Below are 17856 nucleotides of genomic sequence, written 5' to 3'. Positions count from 1 at the left end.
TTGTTCACCTATTCAGAGTACCAACCATCAGTATACAAATTTCAAAATACATTTTGTATTTTGCTAATAAAATAAAAGGTATTTATTAATGTGTGATCAGAATTCCAGGTAGTTTTGTGCTTTATTCACTGACTTCGTTGTTATGCACATTGATATCATGGGACACAAAATATAACATTTGCATTTTTTGTTTGATGACTTCTCAAAATGGCATTCAGCCCTGAAGTAAGCTTGAAAACAAGGCATTTTAAGTGTTATCAGTTAAACATATTATAATCTGAGTGCAAAAAAAAAGCAGAACTAGAGGTATTTGTTTACATCAGATTATTAAATAGCTCTTCTACTGATTAAATCATTTGCAATATATTTTGGTTTCTGCAGTGTATTAATGTTTGATTTGGTTTACATTATTATAGTTCTACATTAGCTCGGGCATTCAAATGTTGTTAGCCCTATTTGAAGAAAGTTAAAAAGCAGTCTTACAGCTGTCGGAAAGGTGTTTCATCACGCATTAGTAATAGCAACTTTTAAAAGAAGAAAAAGATTCTCATCTTATCTTAGCCTATGTTGCATGAAGTCTCATGTTTCTTTCATAAATGATTAAAGATACTTGCACTGGAGACAGTGTTTTATGAAGTTTTTTGTATGTATGAATTTTATACATACTATACAAAAATAGCATACATCAAATATGTAAGTACTTAAAATATGTCATCTAGAACTTTGTTTTTCTAAAATATTTGTTGATTAAACTTTTTCAAATAAAGTCATGTATCAGTTTGTTGAAAATACGTATAATGTGATACACAAGGTCGCCAACTTTTCCAATATGGATGAAGATGACATTGAGTTGGAACCAGAAAGGAATTCAAGAAATTGGGAAGAAATCATTCCAGAAGTCCAGCGGCGAAGAATAGAAGAGGAAGAAAGACAAAAAGAACTTGAAGAAATCTACATGCTCCCACGGATGAGAAACTGCGCAAAACAGGTGTCTCTTGGTTCTGACTTGACTGTACTTTTATGTTGCTGTTGGTTTAGTTAGTTTGTTGGTGGTTGTTGGGTTTTGTTTGGGGTTTTTTTCCGCCTTTTCTGGACACATATTTTTGACAGGCTGCATAAAACTTTAATTATCTTTGTTAATAATGTAGCTTTGAACTACTTAATCTGACATTCCAGATCAGCTTTAATGGAAGTGAAGGGAGGCGGAGTAGGAGTAGAAGATACTCTGGATCTGATAGTGACTCCATCTCGGAAAGGAAACGGCCAAAAAAGCGTGGAAGACCACGAACTATTCCTCGAGAAAATATTAAAGGATTTAGTGATGCAGAGATCAGGCGGTAAGATATGGGGGGACACGAATATTTAAAGGGACAAAACATAATGATGCTTGAAAGTACAAAGAAATTCAGGAAGAATAGACTGCCTTCTGAAATTTTTTTATTCTAAGCGTTTAGAATTCACCTTGTATATTATGTGGTCCTGATGTAGTTAACTGTCATAGCAAGAACTTGAACCCATTTTAACAAGGGAGAAAATTAGGTTTGAAAAATTTTCTTGATTGTTTTGCATATCTTAATTCCTGCAACCCATGAAGACAGTGATTTCAAAAACCAGTTGTTACAATGGGTAAGCTTTTCCTTTAAGACACAAGCAGAGTAGTATACTTCCCATTATTTTATGTACTGCAGTGCTGAAAGAATATGTAAATCTTTTTGGTGACAACTACAGAGATTTGAGTGGATTTTGTTTCCTTTTTGGATTTCTTGACACTAGATGAATTAATGTGTTCCCATGCTTTTTTAAACTAAAAAAAATAAAAAATCCTATTTGAATCCTGTACAATAAGTGCCTTCAATATCTGGTACTAAAATATGTTTTGGGGTTGAATGAAGGAATTTTTTTTGTTCTTCCTGTCTGGGGTTGTGAAATGTTGTTTTGCTTTTGAAATTTAGGTACTCGTATTTCTCTGAAGTGCTATAAAGCTTTCAAAGTATTTTTGGTTAGAAGAATAACTTTATAAAGATTCTCTTTGCCTTTCCATTTCATCTAGCAACACACTGAATTGGTACTTCTTGTAAAGGCTAATCTTGTTTTTGCACTGGCATTTGAGTCCTTGATTGTTAAAGAAATTTTCTTTTTAAAATTATTTTTATTTATGTTATTTCATTTCTATCCCAGGTATCTCTAGTTTCTTTTCTTTGCTTACACATTGCTACAGAGAATGTGGTTTTTAATGTCATATCTTCCAAAATCTTCAAATTACCTGCTGGATATTGCCCTTTTTACTGTATAAGGCATAACATAATGTCCATTTACTGTAAATCTACTTTTAATTTTTATTATTAGATACATCCAGCTGCTGAATCTTGTGTCTTCTGAAATTAATAAAGCAGTTTCTGAAATGTACTTACTATTGGATTGTTTACATCAGTTCTTAAACCATTAAAATTCTGACTTTTTGGGATTATCTGGGTGTACTAAGCTGCCCTACTTTATGATTTTTTTTCTGTTGTCCACATATCATTATACTAGGATTAATAATCATATTAATACAATTGTGTAACTAATGTAGTTAGCTAAACATATGTTTAAAGGGCAATTATTTTCTGTTACTAGGTTTATCAAGAGTTACAAGAAATTTGGTGGCCCCCTTGAAAGGTAAACTTGTTTAATTGTTATGTGTGTAGCAACTTGGAATCTTGTTCTCATAAAAATTCAAGCAATATACCAAGAAATTTTCTGCTGAAGAGAAAATAAAGTGTCTAGTCTTTTGTCTTGGATATAGCATAAGTTTAGGTTAATATCTTCCCCTTCTCTATCCATGTTATGTGTGCAGAGAGCCACACAATAAACTTTTCAATTTGCAAGACTATTTATTATCTTTATACTTTACCTTCTGTCTTGTTTAATCTTCATTGATGATAATCGTTCAACTATCCTGTTTGATAGCCTGTTGAAAGCCTGTCAGTTTATCTACTGTGACTGTCAAAGTTACTTTTGCATTTTCCTTACTGTCAGGTCTCATTCTTAAGCTTGCTTTATTTCATATTTCAAGAAGAACTTCCCTTCCTTACTTTCCTTAAAATATTTATGGTCTGTATGAACTTAGTGTATATAACAATTCCTCTTTTGTTTTTAAAATAAATGCACAGTAACTTTTCATAACACTGTCTGGTTAGGGTCCTTTACAGTTTTTGTTATTTTGTCTCCTGATACCTGAATAACTTGTATTTTTTTTTTCTTTCCTCTCCTTAGATCAAAATTGTACACAGCATAGCAAGTGTGTGTGACCTATAACTTACATGATCTTTTCTCTATTTTCAGAGTCTGAAGGGATCATCCACAGTTCCTGAAATTTCAGAGACACTAAAATATGTGTTTGTTTTATTACAGATTAGATGCTGTAGCTAGAGATGCTGAGCTAGTTGATAAATCGGAGATAGATCTTAGACGTTTGGGAGAGCTTGTACATAATGGATGCATTAAAGCTTTAAAGGACAATTCATCTGGACAAGAAAGAGCAGGTACAATGTGTTCAGGGGGCTTGGGAGGCAATAAAAAATGTCAGGTCTGAATTATTCTTGCTTTCTGATCATAACAGAAAACAGTTTTGTTGGGGAAAAAATTAAAGAGAAATGTTTGCATGCTGGGTGATTTTTTAAAAGGTCTCTAGTAAGGTGACTTTTTTAATTTCTTTTACGCCATGTGAATCGTCATTGGAGACAACAGTATGTCTTTGCTTTACTGTGAAATGGAAAAGTAATTTGTTATTTGGAAGACTTAGATTCTGAAGCTTAATACAAGCATTTGGCTAAGAAAAGGTCGTTTGGTATAAGTGAAAGTTTGCTGGTGTAGCATCAGTTTTGCTTTCTTTACTACATTCTGTATGGTATTTGTAAAGGTAAATATTTTAATAGCTTTGTCATTTATTTTAAGGAGGTAGACTTGGGAAAGTTAAAGGCCCGACATTCCGAATCTCAGGAGTGCAGGTGAATGCCAAGCTAGTCATATCTCACGAAGAAGAGTTGGCACCATTGCACAAATCCATTCCTTCAGATCCAGAAGAAAGGAAAAGGTATTGTTTTGTGGGGGTTATTTTTAGGTTTTTGGGAGGGGTTGTTTGGTTTGTTTTGGTTTGTGTGTTTGTTTGGTTTTCGTTTTTTTTTTTTTTTTTTTTTTTAGGAAGTAGTAATGTTGAATGTTTTTCAAGTTCATTAGCTTTGTTTCAGGTAAGTGACTCAAAGCATACTGTGACAGCATTGTCCTCTGTTCCCTGTAAGGACTGGAAGAATTAACGTGCTCCACATCTTTCTTTCATTCTTTCTTCCCTTTCTGTGGAAGCCAGTAACAGCTTTGGCTTCCCAGTTGTATTCACTGGGGGCTGTATTCAGTTACCAATAATAATTAGAATTAGAATTCAGGCTTGCTGAGAGCCTGCTGTATGTGTGATCTCTGAGTGGAAAACAGTAGTTGTTATTACTGTCTGAACATTTCCCTTCCCTCCTTGTGTATCACAATCCCTAAACTATCAGTTTAGTTAGCAGTTACACTGGGTGATGATTTTTGCTTTTGTTCATGGTTAGCCAATTCTGTGACAGAGCTCATGGTCACAGACAGATGTGTATTCATCACATTTTAGTCTTGGTCAGCTTTAAAGCACATTTAAGTGCTGATTTCAGTATTTTATAGAAATGTTAAGAAAATATAATAATTGTTTTTGTTAATTTCCTAAATATACCAGCATCTTAGTAAAGAAAGTGAACCTAGTTAGATCACTTTTAGTATGTTCTTCTCCCCCTTGCTAAGCATCAGAAGTAATAATCCCTTGTTTTTCTGATTTATTTCTGTTAGATATGTCATCCCATGCCACACCAAGGCTGCTCATTTTGATATAAATTGGGGTAAGGAAGATGATTCCAATCTATTGATAGGCATCTATGAATATGGTTATGGCAGCTGGGAAATGATAAAAATGGATCCTGATCTCAGTTTGACACAGAAGGTATGTCATCCACATTTCCTCAAGGATTTTTTTGTTTAGGTAATAATGCCACTAGGAACAAATATTGAAAGAATTTATTTTATGATCAGTGAAATGGCAGTTGTGCTTCTTAGATTCTTCTTGTGGTATATTGTTAAATGTTAAGGTATTGTGTGTTCAGGTTAAGTATGCTTTCTTACAATCAGTTGTGTTGACATGTATCCTGTAGCTGGACTGCTGTCATGATTTTTGCAGTCTTTTCCTTCTCTATTTTAACAGTTCTAGTTTTGCCCATTTTATGTTCTTGACCTTTTGGAAAGGAGGTTTTTCTAGAGATCTGATTTGGTTTCCCCATCCCTGCTTAATCCCCATGTTCCTCACTTGAAGCTTTCTTTCACTCACAACATAAGAATAGCTGAACTAAAATGAGTGCAATAGCTCCTTAGCACTAATGAGCAACAGGTATTGAGGGAAAGACTGAGGTGAGGTAAATTTTGTGACAGTGCCAGCAGGCTATGTATTTGGGATTTGAGGAGCCAGGGTTGCATCCAAATTCATTTAATAATGATTCCTGCTCCTGCCTTTCCTTAATTTGTTTTTTGAAACCACCTGTTTATGGTTTTGGCATCTGCAATATCAAGTAGTGAATTTTGTGTTTGGAAGATGAATGGGGCAGAGCTAAGAGTTCTGTTGATGGTAGGTACAAGAGTTAACTTTCTTAACTAACTTTCTTAAATAGATTTCTTAATAAAATTCTTAATTAAACTCTCTGAGTGGAAACAAATCTGAGGCTGATTTCATGAGTTTGTTTTAAACTGGGACATAATTTCCAAGACTGCATTGGCTGTATGATTGGAGAGAAATCTTAAAAAAATTCTTCATTATTTCAAAAATGCTGGCATATTTACCAGACATAGTTGAAGAGGATTGTTTCCCACCTTTTATGCAGCCTTTTCTGTTCTATGTGCCCCAGGGTAGCATCTTCCAAACCTGAAAATATGTACTCAGAGCTGTAATACTGCCATTATTTTTCTCAGATTTTGCCTGATGATCCAGATAAGAAACCCCAGGCGAAGCAGTTACAGACCCGAGCAGACTACCTCATTAAGTTACTTAATAAAGACCTTGCAAGAAAGGAAGCACAGAGGCTTGCTGGTGCAGTAAGTAGAATTTGGCATTCATTAGTGAGATAATACGCTTATGGGAATGTCAGCTGGCCCTTTTTTAGTTCTGTATTTTGTGTAGTATTACTCTGCGTTTCAAATCATATGTAATACATAGTGTCAGGTGATGACACTAACTTAAGAATTTAATTGCAGTTTCTTACTGTCGTGGTTTAAGCCCAGCCTGTCACTCAGAAACCATGCAGCTGTCTGCTCCCTCCCCCTGCCCTTCCTCCCCCTGCTCCTGGAGGAATGGGGAGGAGAATCAAAATAATGTAATTCCCACAGGTTGAGATAAGCACAGTCCAGTAACTAAGGTATAACAGAAAACCACTACTGCTACTACCAATAATAATAATGATAAGGGAGATAACAAGGGAAGAGAATACAATCGCTCACCACCTGCCGACCGATACCCAGCCCAACCAAGCAGTGATCTCCCTTCCATGTAACTGCCCCCAGTATATATAGTGGGCATGACGTGCTGTCGTATAGAATACTTTTCTGATTAGTTTGGGTCAAGTGTCCTGTCTCTGCTTCCTCCCGGCTTCCTCTCCTCCCTGGCAGAGCATGAGGCTCAGAAAGACCTTGGGTCAGGCTAAACATTACTAAGCAGCAACTGACAAGGTCAGTGTTATTAATACTGTTCCCATTCTGAAAGTCAAAACCACAGCACTACTGCAGCTACTAAGAAGGAGAAAAATGACTGCTACTGCTGAACCCAGATCACATACTGAATTTTTCTCTTACTATTTCTATGTATTCTTTCTGTGTATTCTCTACTGTTGCACTATGCTCTTTCTTCATTCCTGAGAAAAGTGGTGGTCATGAGTGGCAAGAAATCAAATTAACCCTTTATATGATATAAAAACAAATTTTTTTTCCCTTGCAACTGTGGTGCAAAGATGCTTATCAGTTACGTATTAAAGAGACCAATTTGCGTTCAGGGCAATTCAAAGAGAAGGAAAACAAGAACTAAGAAGAATAAGGTGATGAAGGCTGCAAAAATGAAAGAAGAAATAAAAAGTGAGTCATCACCACAACCCTCAGAAAAATCTGATGAAGATGATGATGAGGATAACAAGGTAAATATCTTTTTGTACTCTAAAGAGGGCTGTTTAGTTCTTCGTGCTAGGATTCATTTCTATGTTATGTTTTATTTGGCTTAATAAAATTGAAGCACCTGAAGCTTTTATCTTCCTGTGGCCAGTATATCTAATGTTGCATTAGTGCAAGCACATGGAAGACTGTCTATTTTAATTTAACAATAAGCCAGTAACTTAGGAAGTAAGAGTAATTTTCAAATAACGTGTTTAAAAAATGTTGTAGTCTAACAAACCTAATGCAACACATAATTATAAAATAATGTGTTAAGTGTGTTAAACAGCTGATAGTGATTCTTCAGGTAAAGTTTTTTATTCAGGCTTGGGAAAAAAAAATCATCAAACTCAATTAGAATGCACACCATGAATAGATGATACTTGAACACTTGCATGTTAAAGCTTCTGTGTATGTCATGGCTTTCATTATCCAGAAAGACTATCTAGCCATCTATTTAACCTTTTAATGTTCTGTAACTTCTAATGTTTCTTTAGGCCTCTACTTTTGTTGCATCTTTTTACTTCTAACACTTATTACACAGCAGTAACCAATAGAGATAAATATTTAAGTATTGTTTGGGGTCATGTCACAGCTAATTTTATGACTTTGATAGTAGTTTAAATAAATCAGTGCAAACCTATATGTATCATTAAAATACTTCATACTTGATTGAAAATAAACCAAAAAATCTCGCATAACCATTTTAAACTATTACAAGTCATTGTAATTGTCAACTCACCATAGACATATAGTGAATATATAGAAGACACAGTGAATATATAGTTAAAACTGAGTCAGCCTTAGGAGAACCATGATACCTCTATTAAAAAAAAGGAAGTAATTTCACAGAGTAAATACAGCATTCCTGTATGTATTTAAACTGTACTATGGAGATTAAAAATCTAAAGCTGGGGAAAAAAATAAATAGAACATAGCATGGCTTATGTTTATAGATACAGTAATTTGTCTGGAATACAAAACTAAGAATTGTAACTGTCCCATTCTCAATAAATTAACATGGGCAACTGAGTTGTAAAACTAAATTAAATGCTCGGGCTACTTAAAAAGTGAGTGTTTGACTTCATCTCCACTCAAAAGAGTAGACATTGCTAGTTAGTTGATTGACTTGTTATGTTTTGGGAAAGTGCCCAGAATGCTGTCCCTGTTTGCATATTCAATAACACACATTCACCACTAATATTTTCAGACAGACTAACAGTTGCACCTCTGAAAACTGGAGTATATGCAAAAATGGGCTTCAACTATCTAAAGCATTGGCTTTAGCTACTTGGCTGCCGTACTGTGTGCGAACTTTAAAACTTCATTGTTTAACTGCTAGAATGTTCAGGAAACTCTTGAAGTCATTGAATTTTTGCACGGAAGCTTGCATGATGCCTAAATACTGAAGTCCTGGTTGGGTTGATTACTTGATACTTAATCTAAGTAACTTGTTCAGATTCATGTATTGGGAATTCTTTAATCTGTTTTTCTGCAAGGCATTCTGTATATGTCTTTCCAGCATGTACTCAAATAAATTAAAAAATCATAATGATTCTTGCTCCTGTACATAATACTTTTGTTGCTGTATTATTTTTCTGTGTCTGAAAGGATTTGAGTTTCCATGTCAGACTTTACAGGTGGATATTGTAAAGACCAGTTGAGCAATTCTTTGTTCACCTTCAGATAATTAAATTGACCCCTCTCAGACTACTCTATAACTAAGACTTTTTTTTAAGCCTAGTAAAAAGAACACCTCCAGAAAAAAGAAAGCTGTGACTCTGTTACTTCTGTGAATGCTTAATAATGGTAAAAAGTTGCTGGACCAAAGCTAACTAGAGCAGAGATCTTTTAATATCTGCATCACTTGAGTGTCCCAACCAATCAGCTACCTTATAGTTTTTAGCTATTCAGAGCCTAACTACCTTTTAGAGTGACAGAATTCTAAGTTAAATGGACATTAATTTCTCACCTCCACTACCACTGCCAAATCAGTACTTGCTTTGTCACATCAAGGAAGTGAATAAGTGGTTCTCATCTTTGAAACTGCATTGAGTTCTATTTGATAGGTGTTAAATCTATGTCCATAAAGAAAAAAATTGCACAGATAAAAAATATGTTTTAGTCTGATAGTTACAAAACTTTGTACAGATAGGAACTCAGTTGATGTGACATATATGCTTGCATATTGCAGGATGAGATTGTTTCAGTGAAACATCCACATAAAAAAATTAAAGCAGAAAAAGAAAATGAAGAAAAACCTGAGCCAGATATTGGTATAAAGAAGGAAGCTGAAGAAAAAAGAGAGACAAAAGAAAAGGAAAATAAGAGGGACTTGAAAAGGGAGAAAAAAGAAAAAGAGGATAAAAAAGAATTAAAAGAAAAAGATATTAAAGAAAAGAGAGAAAACAAAGTAAAAGAATCGACACAGAAAGAAAAAGAAGTAAAGGAAGAGAAGGTAACTAGGTTTACTTATCTTGTGTAGCACTAGAAAAGGCCACTAGGTTTATGTGAGTGACTCTGAGATGAAAACTTATTTTGGATCTTATCAGTTGTCATTTCATTGAAATCTTTTATGTAATTTGAAGTGTTATTTTTACTATCTGAAACCGTGATGACAGGCATTTGAAATGGGAAATTATGTCTTCAATAACAACATTTTATTTGGACTGAGAGTACAAGTGTATGCTAAAAACTCTTATACGATTTCCATTCTCCTTTTCCATCCCACAAAGAAAGTAAAATGTACTGTCATTGAATATCAGCATCGTTTTTATTCTTACTGTTGAAAAGAATGCAGTAGTTATGGGGATTGTCATATATTATAGGATAATTCCAGGGTCAAAACAAAATTTACTTAAGATATTTTTATATCTTATTCTTAGGTAAATGAAGTAAAATCTGAAAATAAAGAAAAAACTAAAAAAACTCCATTGTTGGATACTCCAGTTCATATTACAGCAACTAGTGAACCAGTTCCTATATCAGAAGAATCTGAAGAACTAGATCAGAAAACGTTCAGTGTGGTAAGTCCCTATTTGGTAAGTTAGTGTTTATAAGTCTATATGAGGACAATTTCTGTCATTCTTGGTTCTGTTATTGGGAGCAGTAACGCAAGTGTTCTTTTGCTACTATAGTCTTATATCAATGAATGTTACTGATACAGGACAAAAGTAATCTTTGTCTTCATTCCATCAGTTTGCTTTATTTATTCAAGTTTTTATCCACTGATCTGTCTCCTGAATAGATTTAGAATATAGACTTTAAAAGTATATCCTGAAGAATAACTTCTTGAGTTATTCTTTGAAGAGTAGACATCAGTGGCCTTTAGTTCTACTGCTAGTCTCTGACTTTGCTTTATCTTGTACACCTTTATTCTTTGTAAGCTAACAAGAAATTAAGTTTCAGCATTTCCCTCCATAAGTATTGCAGACTTAAATTAGTTGACAAGGAACAAATGCTGAGGCCCATAGAAATACCTTGCTGGAGTAATATCTCTGACAACAAAATAATTTTGTTTAATTACTACTTCTGACTAAGAACAGAATCAATATTAGAGGAAAAGAGGTACGTATGCACAACTTATGTAAATTTTATAGCTTGTCTGGGTCCTTTGGAAAGGTATTAATGAGTTACTTTGAGCAGCTACTCTCCTGTGGGTGTTTTGTCGTTCAAGATTTCAACAGATGTTTGTTTTTGCCAGGCAGGTTTATTGGGGTTGTTGCAGGTGCTGGTTGTGACATTCCAGTAAGATCCTCTTGAGTATGGTAGTGACTGGTCTATGTATGGTTATATTCTAAACATTTCAAGTAACTCACCTGTGATTTCCAGGATGAGTCCCAAGTGATTCAGGAGGATATGTCTGTGTGTCTAAGTGACAGAAAATCACTTGATTTCCATGTACAGTTCTATTTTTCTGACCACTTCTATATTTAAGCAGTGCACTCTTCTAAAAGTAAACCATCTTCTGAAGGATAACTTTAAGCTGTGTCTAGTGCAATATGCAGTGCAGCTGCTTAATTAATTAGTGGCATGAGCTGGCAATTGAATATCTTCCCTGGTTGTCCCTAGATGCTTACATGGTAATCGTGATACTCAGCTTCATTCCGTTACAGTCATTTGTCTTTTATTTTTTTAAAGTGTGTGTTGTTTTTTTTGTTTTTCTTTATTTTTATTTATGTAGTTGATTGGGTTTGGTTTTTTGGTTTTTGTTGGTTTTTTTTCTTTTTATATGTTTTGGATTTTGTGTGGGTTGTTTGGAGCTTGTTTTTTTTGTTTGTGTTTTGTTTTGTTTTTTCTACAAGCTTCCTTTTATTTTTACTGGGAGTAATTCTAGGTTGGTTCTCTGTACAGGAAAAAAATTTGTTTGTCCAGGGTTTTTTTTTTCTGGAATGTATATTTGTCATTATGTTATGGTCAGATGCAGTCTGCTTAGCATACTTAACTACACTTTCAAGTGCAAATTGCTACAGTGGGTTATTCAGGCTTAACTAATTTGGTTCTTTGTGACAAGGAAAATATTAATTTATTCATCTCTTTACCATGCAATTGTAGTTGGATAGTATTCCTAAGCAAATGTTTGTAATTTAAATCATGCTAACTAGTTTTATCTGGATTTATTATTAAAACATCTAAATCAAAGTGTGAACATTCAGGAACTCACATATATGTATCTGCATTGCCATCGCTGTTGTTGCTAATCTAGGCATACCCAAACTAGCTTTACTCTTGATAGCACAAGTTATTCCAGAATCTGAATAGGACTGAGGTTTAAAAACTGCTCAGAGAATCACTGTTGATCCTCTGCTGAATGCCAGGTTTAATTTGCAGAAAGTATCTCTTTGTAATGTACTGAACACTCATAGTTAATTATGATGTTGAGTTAGAATAGCTTTCAAGGTGCTAAAAAGTTTGTCTTGTCCTGTATGCTTGTGCTGAAAGGTTTGATTGTAAAACCCAATTGTAATGAGTCCTCTCCCTCAGAAAATCCCTTATATTAAATTAGTGATTTCTTTCATCCTTGTTATCTGTATTTTGTACAGTCCAATGCTTTCATAGAGGAGTAAATTTCTAGGGGATTCAAAATACAACTTTTTCCGAAGGAAACCTGCAAAAGATTTTGAAGAGCTGCGAGCAAGTCTTGTGTTTCATTTGGCTTGTAACAATACTGTCTTTGCCTGAGTATATGTGTATCACAGTAAAGGATGGGTCATAGTTTAGAATTTTCTTTCCCTTTGAAATAACACATTACTTGTTTCCATTTTACAGTGCAAAGAAAGAATGAGGCCTGTCAAAGCAGCATTGAAACAGCTGGATAGACCAGAGAAGGGCCTTTCTGAAAGAGAGCAGCTGGAACATACTAGACAGTGTCTAATCAAAATTGGGGATCACATTACTGAATGTCTAAAGGAGTACACAAATCCTGAACAAATCAAACAGTGGAGAAAGTAAGTTATTCTCCATGTTTTTTCTTGAAAAAGGAAAATCTGAAATTGGTTCTATTGGCAGAGTAGTTTTTAATTATTTCTCTTATTTCTTACTTTCCCTTTCTGGTATTTTTCTGATGTTTTAAATAGGAATTATAAAAAGAAGATTATAGATGGCTGTGATTTTTAATGAATTGGCTTTTTCATGCTGCATAGCAATGCATTTTGTCCAGTAGGTAGAGTCATCTCACGTCTTAAAACTGAAAGCAAACCCTTTAAAATTCCTGAGGCAAATTGAGCTTTGTATGATTTTGTTTTGCAGAATTCTTTATTCTTTTAAAAATATACTCTAAAATTAAATTAAATTATGTGTTAACTATGACTTGATGCTTGTATTTATTATAATGTACTCATATATTTAAAAAATTAAGAGTTTCAATTTATAGGAGAGGTGACAAAAATAAGGAAAAAATTTAGTTTGTAAACTTCTTCATTAAGTTCTTTGCAGTTGGGGTTACTTTTATAAGAACATGCACTTCAATATTATAATGGTTGAAAATACAGCCTGCACTTTCGTATACAGAAGTCTGTTAAGTGTTTCATTTTCTTGGAAACTTCTGCTCCTGTAGAATGTTTCGGCTGGTTTTACTCTACTTCAAAATACTAAGGTGAACTGAGATATGAAACACAGATCCACGTCTTACATTTTGGTAAATGTTACATTTGTTGAAGTAAAAACTCCAAGCTATTCTTCTTTATAATGCCACAGTATTACATGTAGGTTAATAAAGTATGTATTTCAGCTATCTTTGATCACAAGTGTAGTTAAGCTACTTGGTTTATGTAAAGTTATACAAGTATAATTAGACATACCATTGACTGGTTGTCTAATTCTGTAGACCTCTAGACCAAAATGTCAGTGTTCCGGCAAAGGAGCTGTGCTTCCTGAGCCTGCACACTTCAGATGCTTTTGAACACTAGACTGTTGTCTTTTTAAGCATTCCACATGTAAATTTGAGTTAAAAAAAAATCTAGAATTTAGATCTGCTACCTGTAGAAGGAAATAATTGCTTTAGAGATTTGGCATCTTGGCAGCAAATGACTCAATTTGTTCTGCTTTCACAGTTCTTTCATTTCAAAGGTTTGACCAGGTTTTTTAATTCTGTGGGAAAAAAATCTCTTGATATTTTCGTGCAATAAGGCTTGTGGGTCATATGTCTTACACTTAAAGAGATTTCAATTTTGGAAGTATTTTTACTTACTTAAATTTTTATGTAGAGTGGTGAATACTCATTCAAACAACCTTTCAGAAGACATTCATAAATGGATATCTAAATTTTTAAGCAGCTTCACATATCATTCTAAACATGATTGTTATTAGTGCTACTTTCCATCCACTTTGCATTCTGAAGTATTTACGATAAATATTAAGTAGTGACAAATGTTAAGGGAGTTAATCTTTAAAATATTTCAAATACAGCTAAGTAGTTTTTGCTGTGCGGCTCGGCAGTGCTTTGGAAATTTCAGAATGTTTCTGGTTTGCTGAAGTACTGGTGTTTAGGTAATTTCAGTTAAATCCATGTTCCGATGCATAATACAAGAAAAATTTATAAAAGAATTATATCTTCTTTTCTTCTTCCTCAGAAATTTGTGGATTTTTGTCTCTAAGTTTACAGAATTTGATGCCAGAAAGCTGCACAAGCTGTATAAACATGCAATCAAAAAACGTCAAGAGTCTCAGGTAATATTTTTCAAACCTCTTCTTAAAAATACAAGTATGTATTTTAAGTATTATAACGCTTTTATTAGATTTTATAATGAACACACAAATACCCTTTAGTATTTATGTTTGCAGTAGTCTCTTTTGTGAGGATATTTTTCTAATTAATTCAGATGAACTTTGGGATGTAGCAATGAGTTTTTGTACTTGTCTCTTTTAGCAACACAATGACCAGAATATTAGCAGCAATGTGAATACATATATAATTAGAAATCCAGGTAAGAAACCTTAAGTATATTCTTGTGTTAGATATGTTACTTTTCGTGTTTTTTTAATTTCACGTCTCCTTGATCTGTCTCCCACACTGCTAATATCTTAGAGATAGACTAATTAGCAAAACTTCACTAGTTGATGAAATATAGCTGAATGCAGACTGAAGCTGGTACTTACTGGTTTAAGTAGCAGGTTATTTCACTTTCCTTTAGAAATAATTTGGAAACAATTTTTAGTTTTAATTTTCTGATCCCAACATACATATTGTGAAAGACGTTAAACAAGCAACATAATGTATTTCAGAAATACCACTGACAGTCTTTCATTTGCAAGCTGTATCTTTACAACTTCTTCAGGCCATGCCTTCTTAGAGGGGAAGTTGCCACCATTCTGTCTGCTAAAGGCACCTCTACTCACTGCTTGTTTTGATCATAGTTACCTTCACAGACTGAATGGAGATGTCCAAGTCCTACACATCTACATTCAAGCTTGCTTCCCTCTGACTTCTGAGGTTTCTTTCAGTTCACTTACATTAGTGCATTTGTCTTTCAAGTATTTAGATCTTGTTTCTGTCAAATTATAGTGTCAGTTTTATACTGCTTTATATCTGACTGGTAGAAGTGCTGTTTGAATTAGGTTAAGAAAAGACTTTATGAGACTACTTGTAACCTCTGCCTTGTTAAACAGATGTTGAAAGACTCAAGGAGAATACAAACCATGATGACAGTAGCAGGGACAGTTACTCTTCTGATAGACATTTGTCACAATACCATGATCATCATAAAGACAGGCACCAGGGAGATGCTTACAAGAAAAGTGACTCTAGGAAAAGGCCCTATTCAGCCTTCAGCAATGGAAAAGATCACAGAGACTGGGATCACTACAAACAAGACAGCAGGTGAATTCAGCACTTCTAAAATCTGTTCAGAATTCCCTTCCTCCTTTTGTAGTATGCTTATAGCAAGCATCAAAACATCTTTTTTTGAGTAATGCAAAATCACACCAATATTTCTCTAATGCAGCTTTCTTGATCTGAAATAATTGTGGTTTTTAATGTGTGTTCAGTAACACTAATACAAATAATTTTTACTTTTAGATACTACAGTGACAGTAAACATAGAAAGTTAGATGACTACAGGAACAGAGACCACAGGTCAAACCTGGAAGGAAGTTTAAAAGAAAGCCGGGCTCATTCGGATCACCGTTCCCATGGAGACCACAGGATATATTCAGATCACCGTTCAGCTTCAGAGTACAGCCATCATAAGTCTCCTAGAGATTATAGGTACCACTCAGACTGGCAAATGGACCACAGAGCATCGGGTAGTGGCCCAAGATCACCATTAGATCAGAGGTCTCCTTATGGTTCAAGATCTCCCCTAGGACACAGATCTCCATTTGAACACTCATCAGATCATAAAAGTACACCTGAACATACATGGAGTAGCCGGAAAACATAACGAAGCCTGACATTCTCTGAACATTTTAGCCATATCCAGTAAACTAACACAGTAATTGCCTTACATGACTTGAAAGATATGGACTGGATATTCTGTCAGTAGCAGTATTGTTACTTCTTTCCAGAATGCAAGGTCTATTATCCCAACAGAAGAAAAATATTTTTGTATTTAAAGTTTATGCTGCACTGTGCTGCAAATGCTGGGGCACTCTTTTTTTAAGAAAAGATAGATGTTTACTTTTACAGGGACCTCAACACTGCCCCTTTCAGACTGGATCTTACTATAAAACTCTTCATGTCAAAATGGGTTTAGGCTGAACACATGTTAAATTATGTTTGTAAATTAACTTTTAAACCCTGACTTGTGCTTATGTTTCAGGAAGGAATGGGGAGTTTATTTTCTTTTCTTTTGTAGTAAAGAACTCTCAAGGACTTTGTTCACTTTCCAAAGCTACTTGTTTACATTGTACACTGCGACCACCTTGCCACTTTTCATCACAAGCTTGAATATTTAAATTCTGTACCTGTAAAATAGCCAGGATTTCTCCTGTTTGTGATCAGTTATAATGCCTTTTTACAAAACAAAAAAAAAATAAAAACACACAAACAAATGACTGTAAATTATTGTAAATTCATTAAATGAGCTTTTTTCCCTCTCAGGCTTTTTTGACTGTTCTTTTCCCCACCAACTCAGGCCTTCTTGTTACAAGTATGAAACAAAATCAGTGTACTTACATGTTTTAATAAAGTATCTTGATGGAATCACTGCTTAGAATGTAAAAACTGGGAAAGAGAACATATTATTTTGTTCAATGCTCCTTTTTTATTGGATAATTTAGATACATGTTTGGGGGTTTTTTTGTTTGTGGTGGTGGGGTTTTTTGTTGTTGTTTGTTTCAGGGGTTTTTATTTTATTTTCTTCTTAAGCTGTTAGTGTTGTGATTGTAATGAAATGGTAAGAAACATCCAGCTAAACTGTGCTCTGGAAAGCTTTCAGGTGCATTGGTTTTAAAGGAGGAGTGTTAAATATCTGAACACTTCAGAACCTAAGTCAGCCAAAATTTCTTGTAAATCCATTTGTGTTCCCTCTTCAACATGGGCAATAATGTCAAATGTGCTATGCAGCCAGTTAATATTTTAGAAGATTTGAATGACTTTATTGACAGAATTGTTACAATGCACACTGATTGTACATAGATAACTTCTGTTTGACAAATTAAATTTAAACTAAAAGGATATGTGGACTCTTGTAATAGTTTTCTGCTGGTTTTCTCTACAGTGTTACTTTTTCTCAGGTTTACTCTTAAAAACATGAAGCTCTAAAGTGCTAAATTTTAATATGCAATATGATAATAGGAAAGATACCTAGTCTGGCTTGCTTAGTTGAAACTATCTGTTGCTCTCGTTTTTCTCTGCCCTTGCAGTGTTGTGCACTTTTTCTAATTAAACAGGTTTGTATGAAAGCATTCATGTAGAACCAAAATGTCCTGTTTTCAGCTGGGACAGTTATTTTCCTAGTGTCTGGTGAGTGCTGTGCTTTGGCTTTAGTCTGACAACTGTGCTGATAACAGACCAGTGTTTCGGTTGTTGCTCAGCAGCATTTCCCCTGATCGAGGACTTTAGAGTCTCATGCTCTGCCAGTGAGGAGGGGCACAAGAAGCTGTGAGGGAGCAGAGACAGGACACCTTACCAAACTAGCCAAAAGGGTATTCCATACCACAGCATGTCATGCCCAG

The 17856-nt window shown here is 34.4% G+C and overlaps 1 protein-coding gene across 2 annotated transcripts in view; it reads left to right on the top strand.

Annotated features, from left to right (window-relative positions):
* Positions 1-17356, top strand: part of CHD1 (chromodomain helicase DNA binding protein 1) — a 56298-nt gene extending 38942 nt beyond the window's left edge. For both annotated transcript variants that reach the window (XM_034072723.1, XM_034072722.1), the window contains exons 23-37: positions 812-988; positions 1177-1337; positions 2617-2658; positions 3394-3524; positions 3937-4075; positions 4852-5002; positions 6019-6141; positions 7092-7229; positions 9437-9700; positions 10128-10268; positions 12511-12689; positions 14313-14409; positions 14609-14666; positions 15349-15559; positions 15758-17356. In XM_034072723.1, the coding sequence (XP_033928614.1) occupies positions 812-988; positions 1177-1337; positions 2617-2658; positions 3394-3524; positions 3937-4075; positions 4852-5002; positions 6019-6141; positions 7092-7229; positions 9437-9700; positions 10128-10268; positions 12511-12689; positions 14313-14409; positions 14609-14666; positions 15349-15559; positions 15758-16121 (2376 nt within the window). In that variant the 3' untranslated portion in view covers positions 16122-17356. The remainder of the gene's footprint in view (positions 1-811; positions 989-1176; positions 1338-2616; positions 2659-3393; positions 3525-3936; positions 4076-4851; positions 5003-6018; positions 6142-7091; positions 7230-9436; positions 9701-10127; positions 10269-12510; positions 12690-14312; positions 14410-14608; positions 14667-15348; positions 15560-15757) is intronic.
* The last annotated feature ends 500 nt before the right edge of the window (positions 17357-17856 follow it).

Source organism: Melopsittacus undulatus, chromosome Z (genome assembly GCF_012275295.1).
Source record: "Melopsittacus undulatus isolate bMelUnd1 chromosome Z, bMelUnd1.mat.Z, whole genome shotgun sequence".
NCBI lineage: Eukaryota > Metazoa > Chordata > Aves > Psittaciformes > Psittaculidae > Melopsittacus > Melopsittacus undulatus.
Note: the sequence above shows the minus strand (reverse complement) of the source record. Positions and strands in the feature narration are given on the sequence as shown.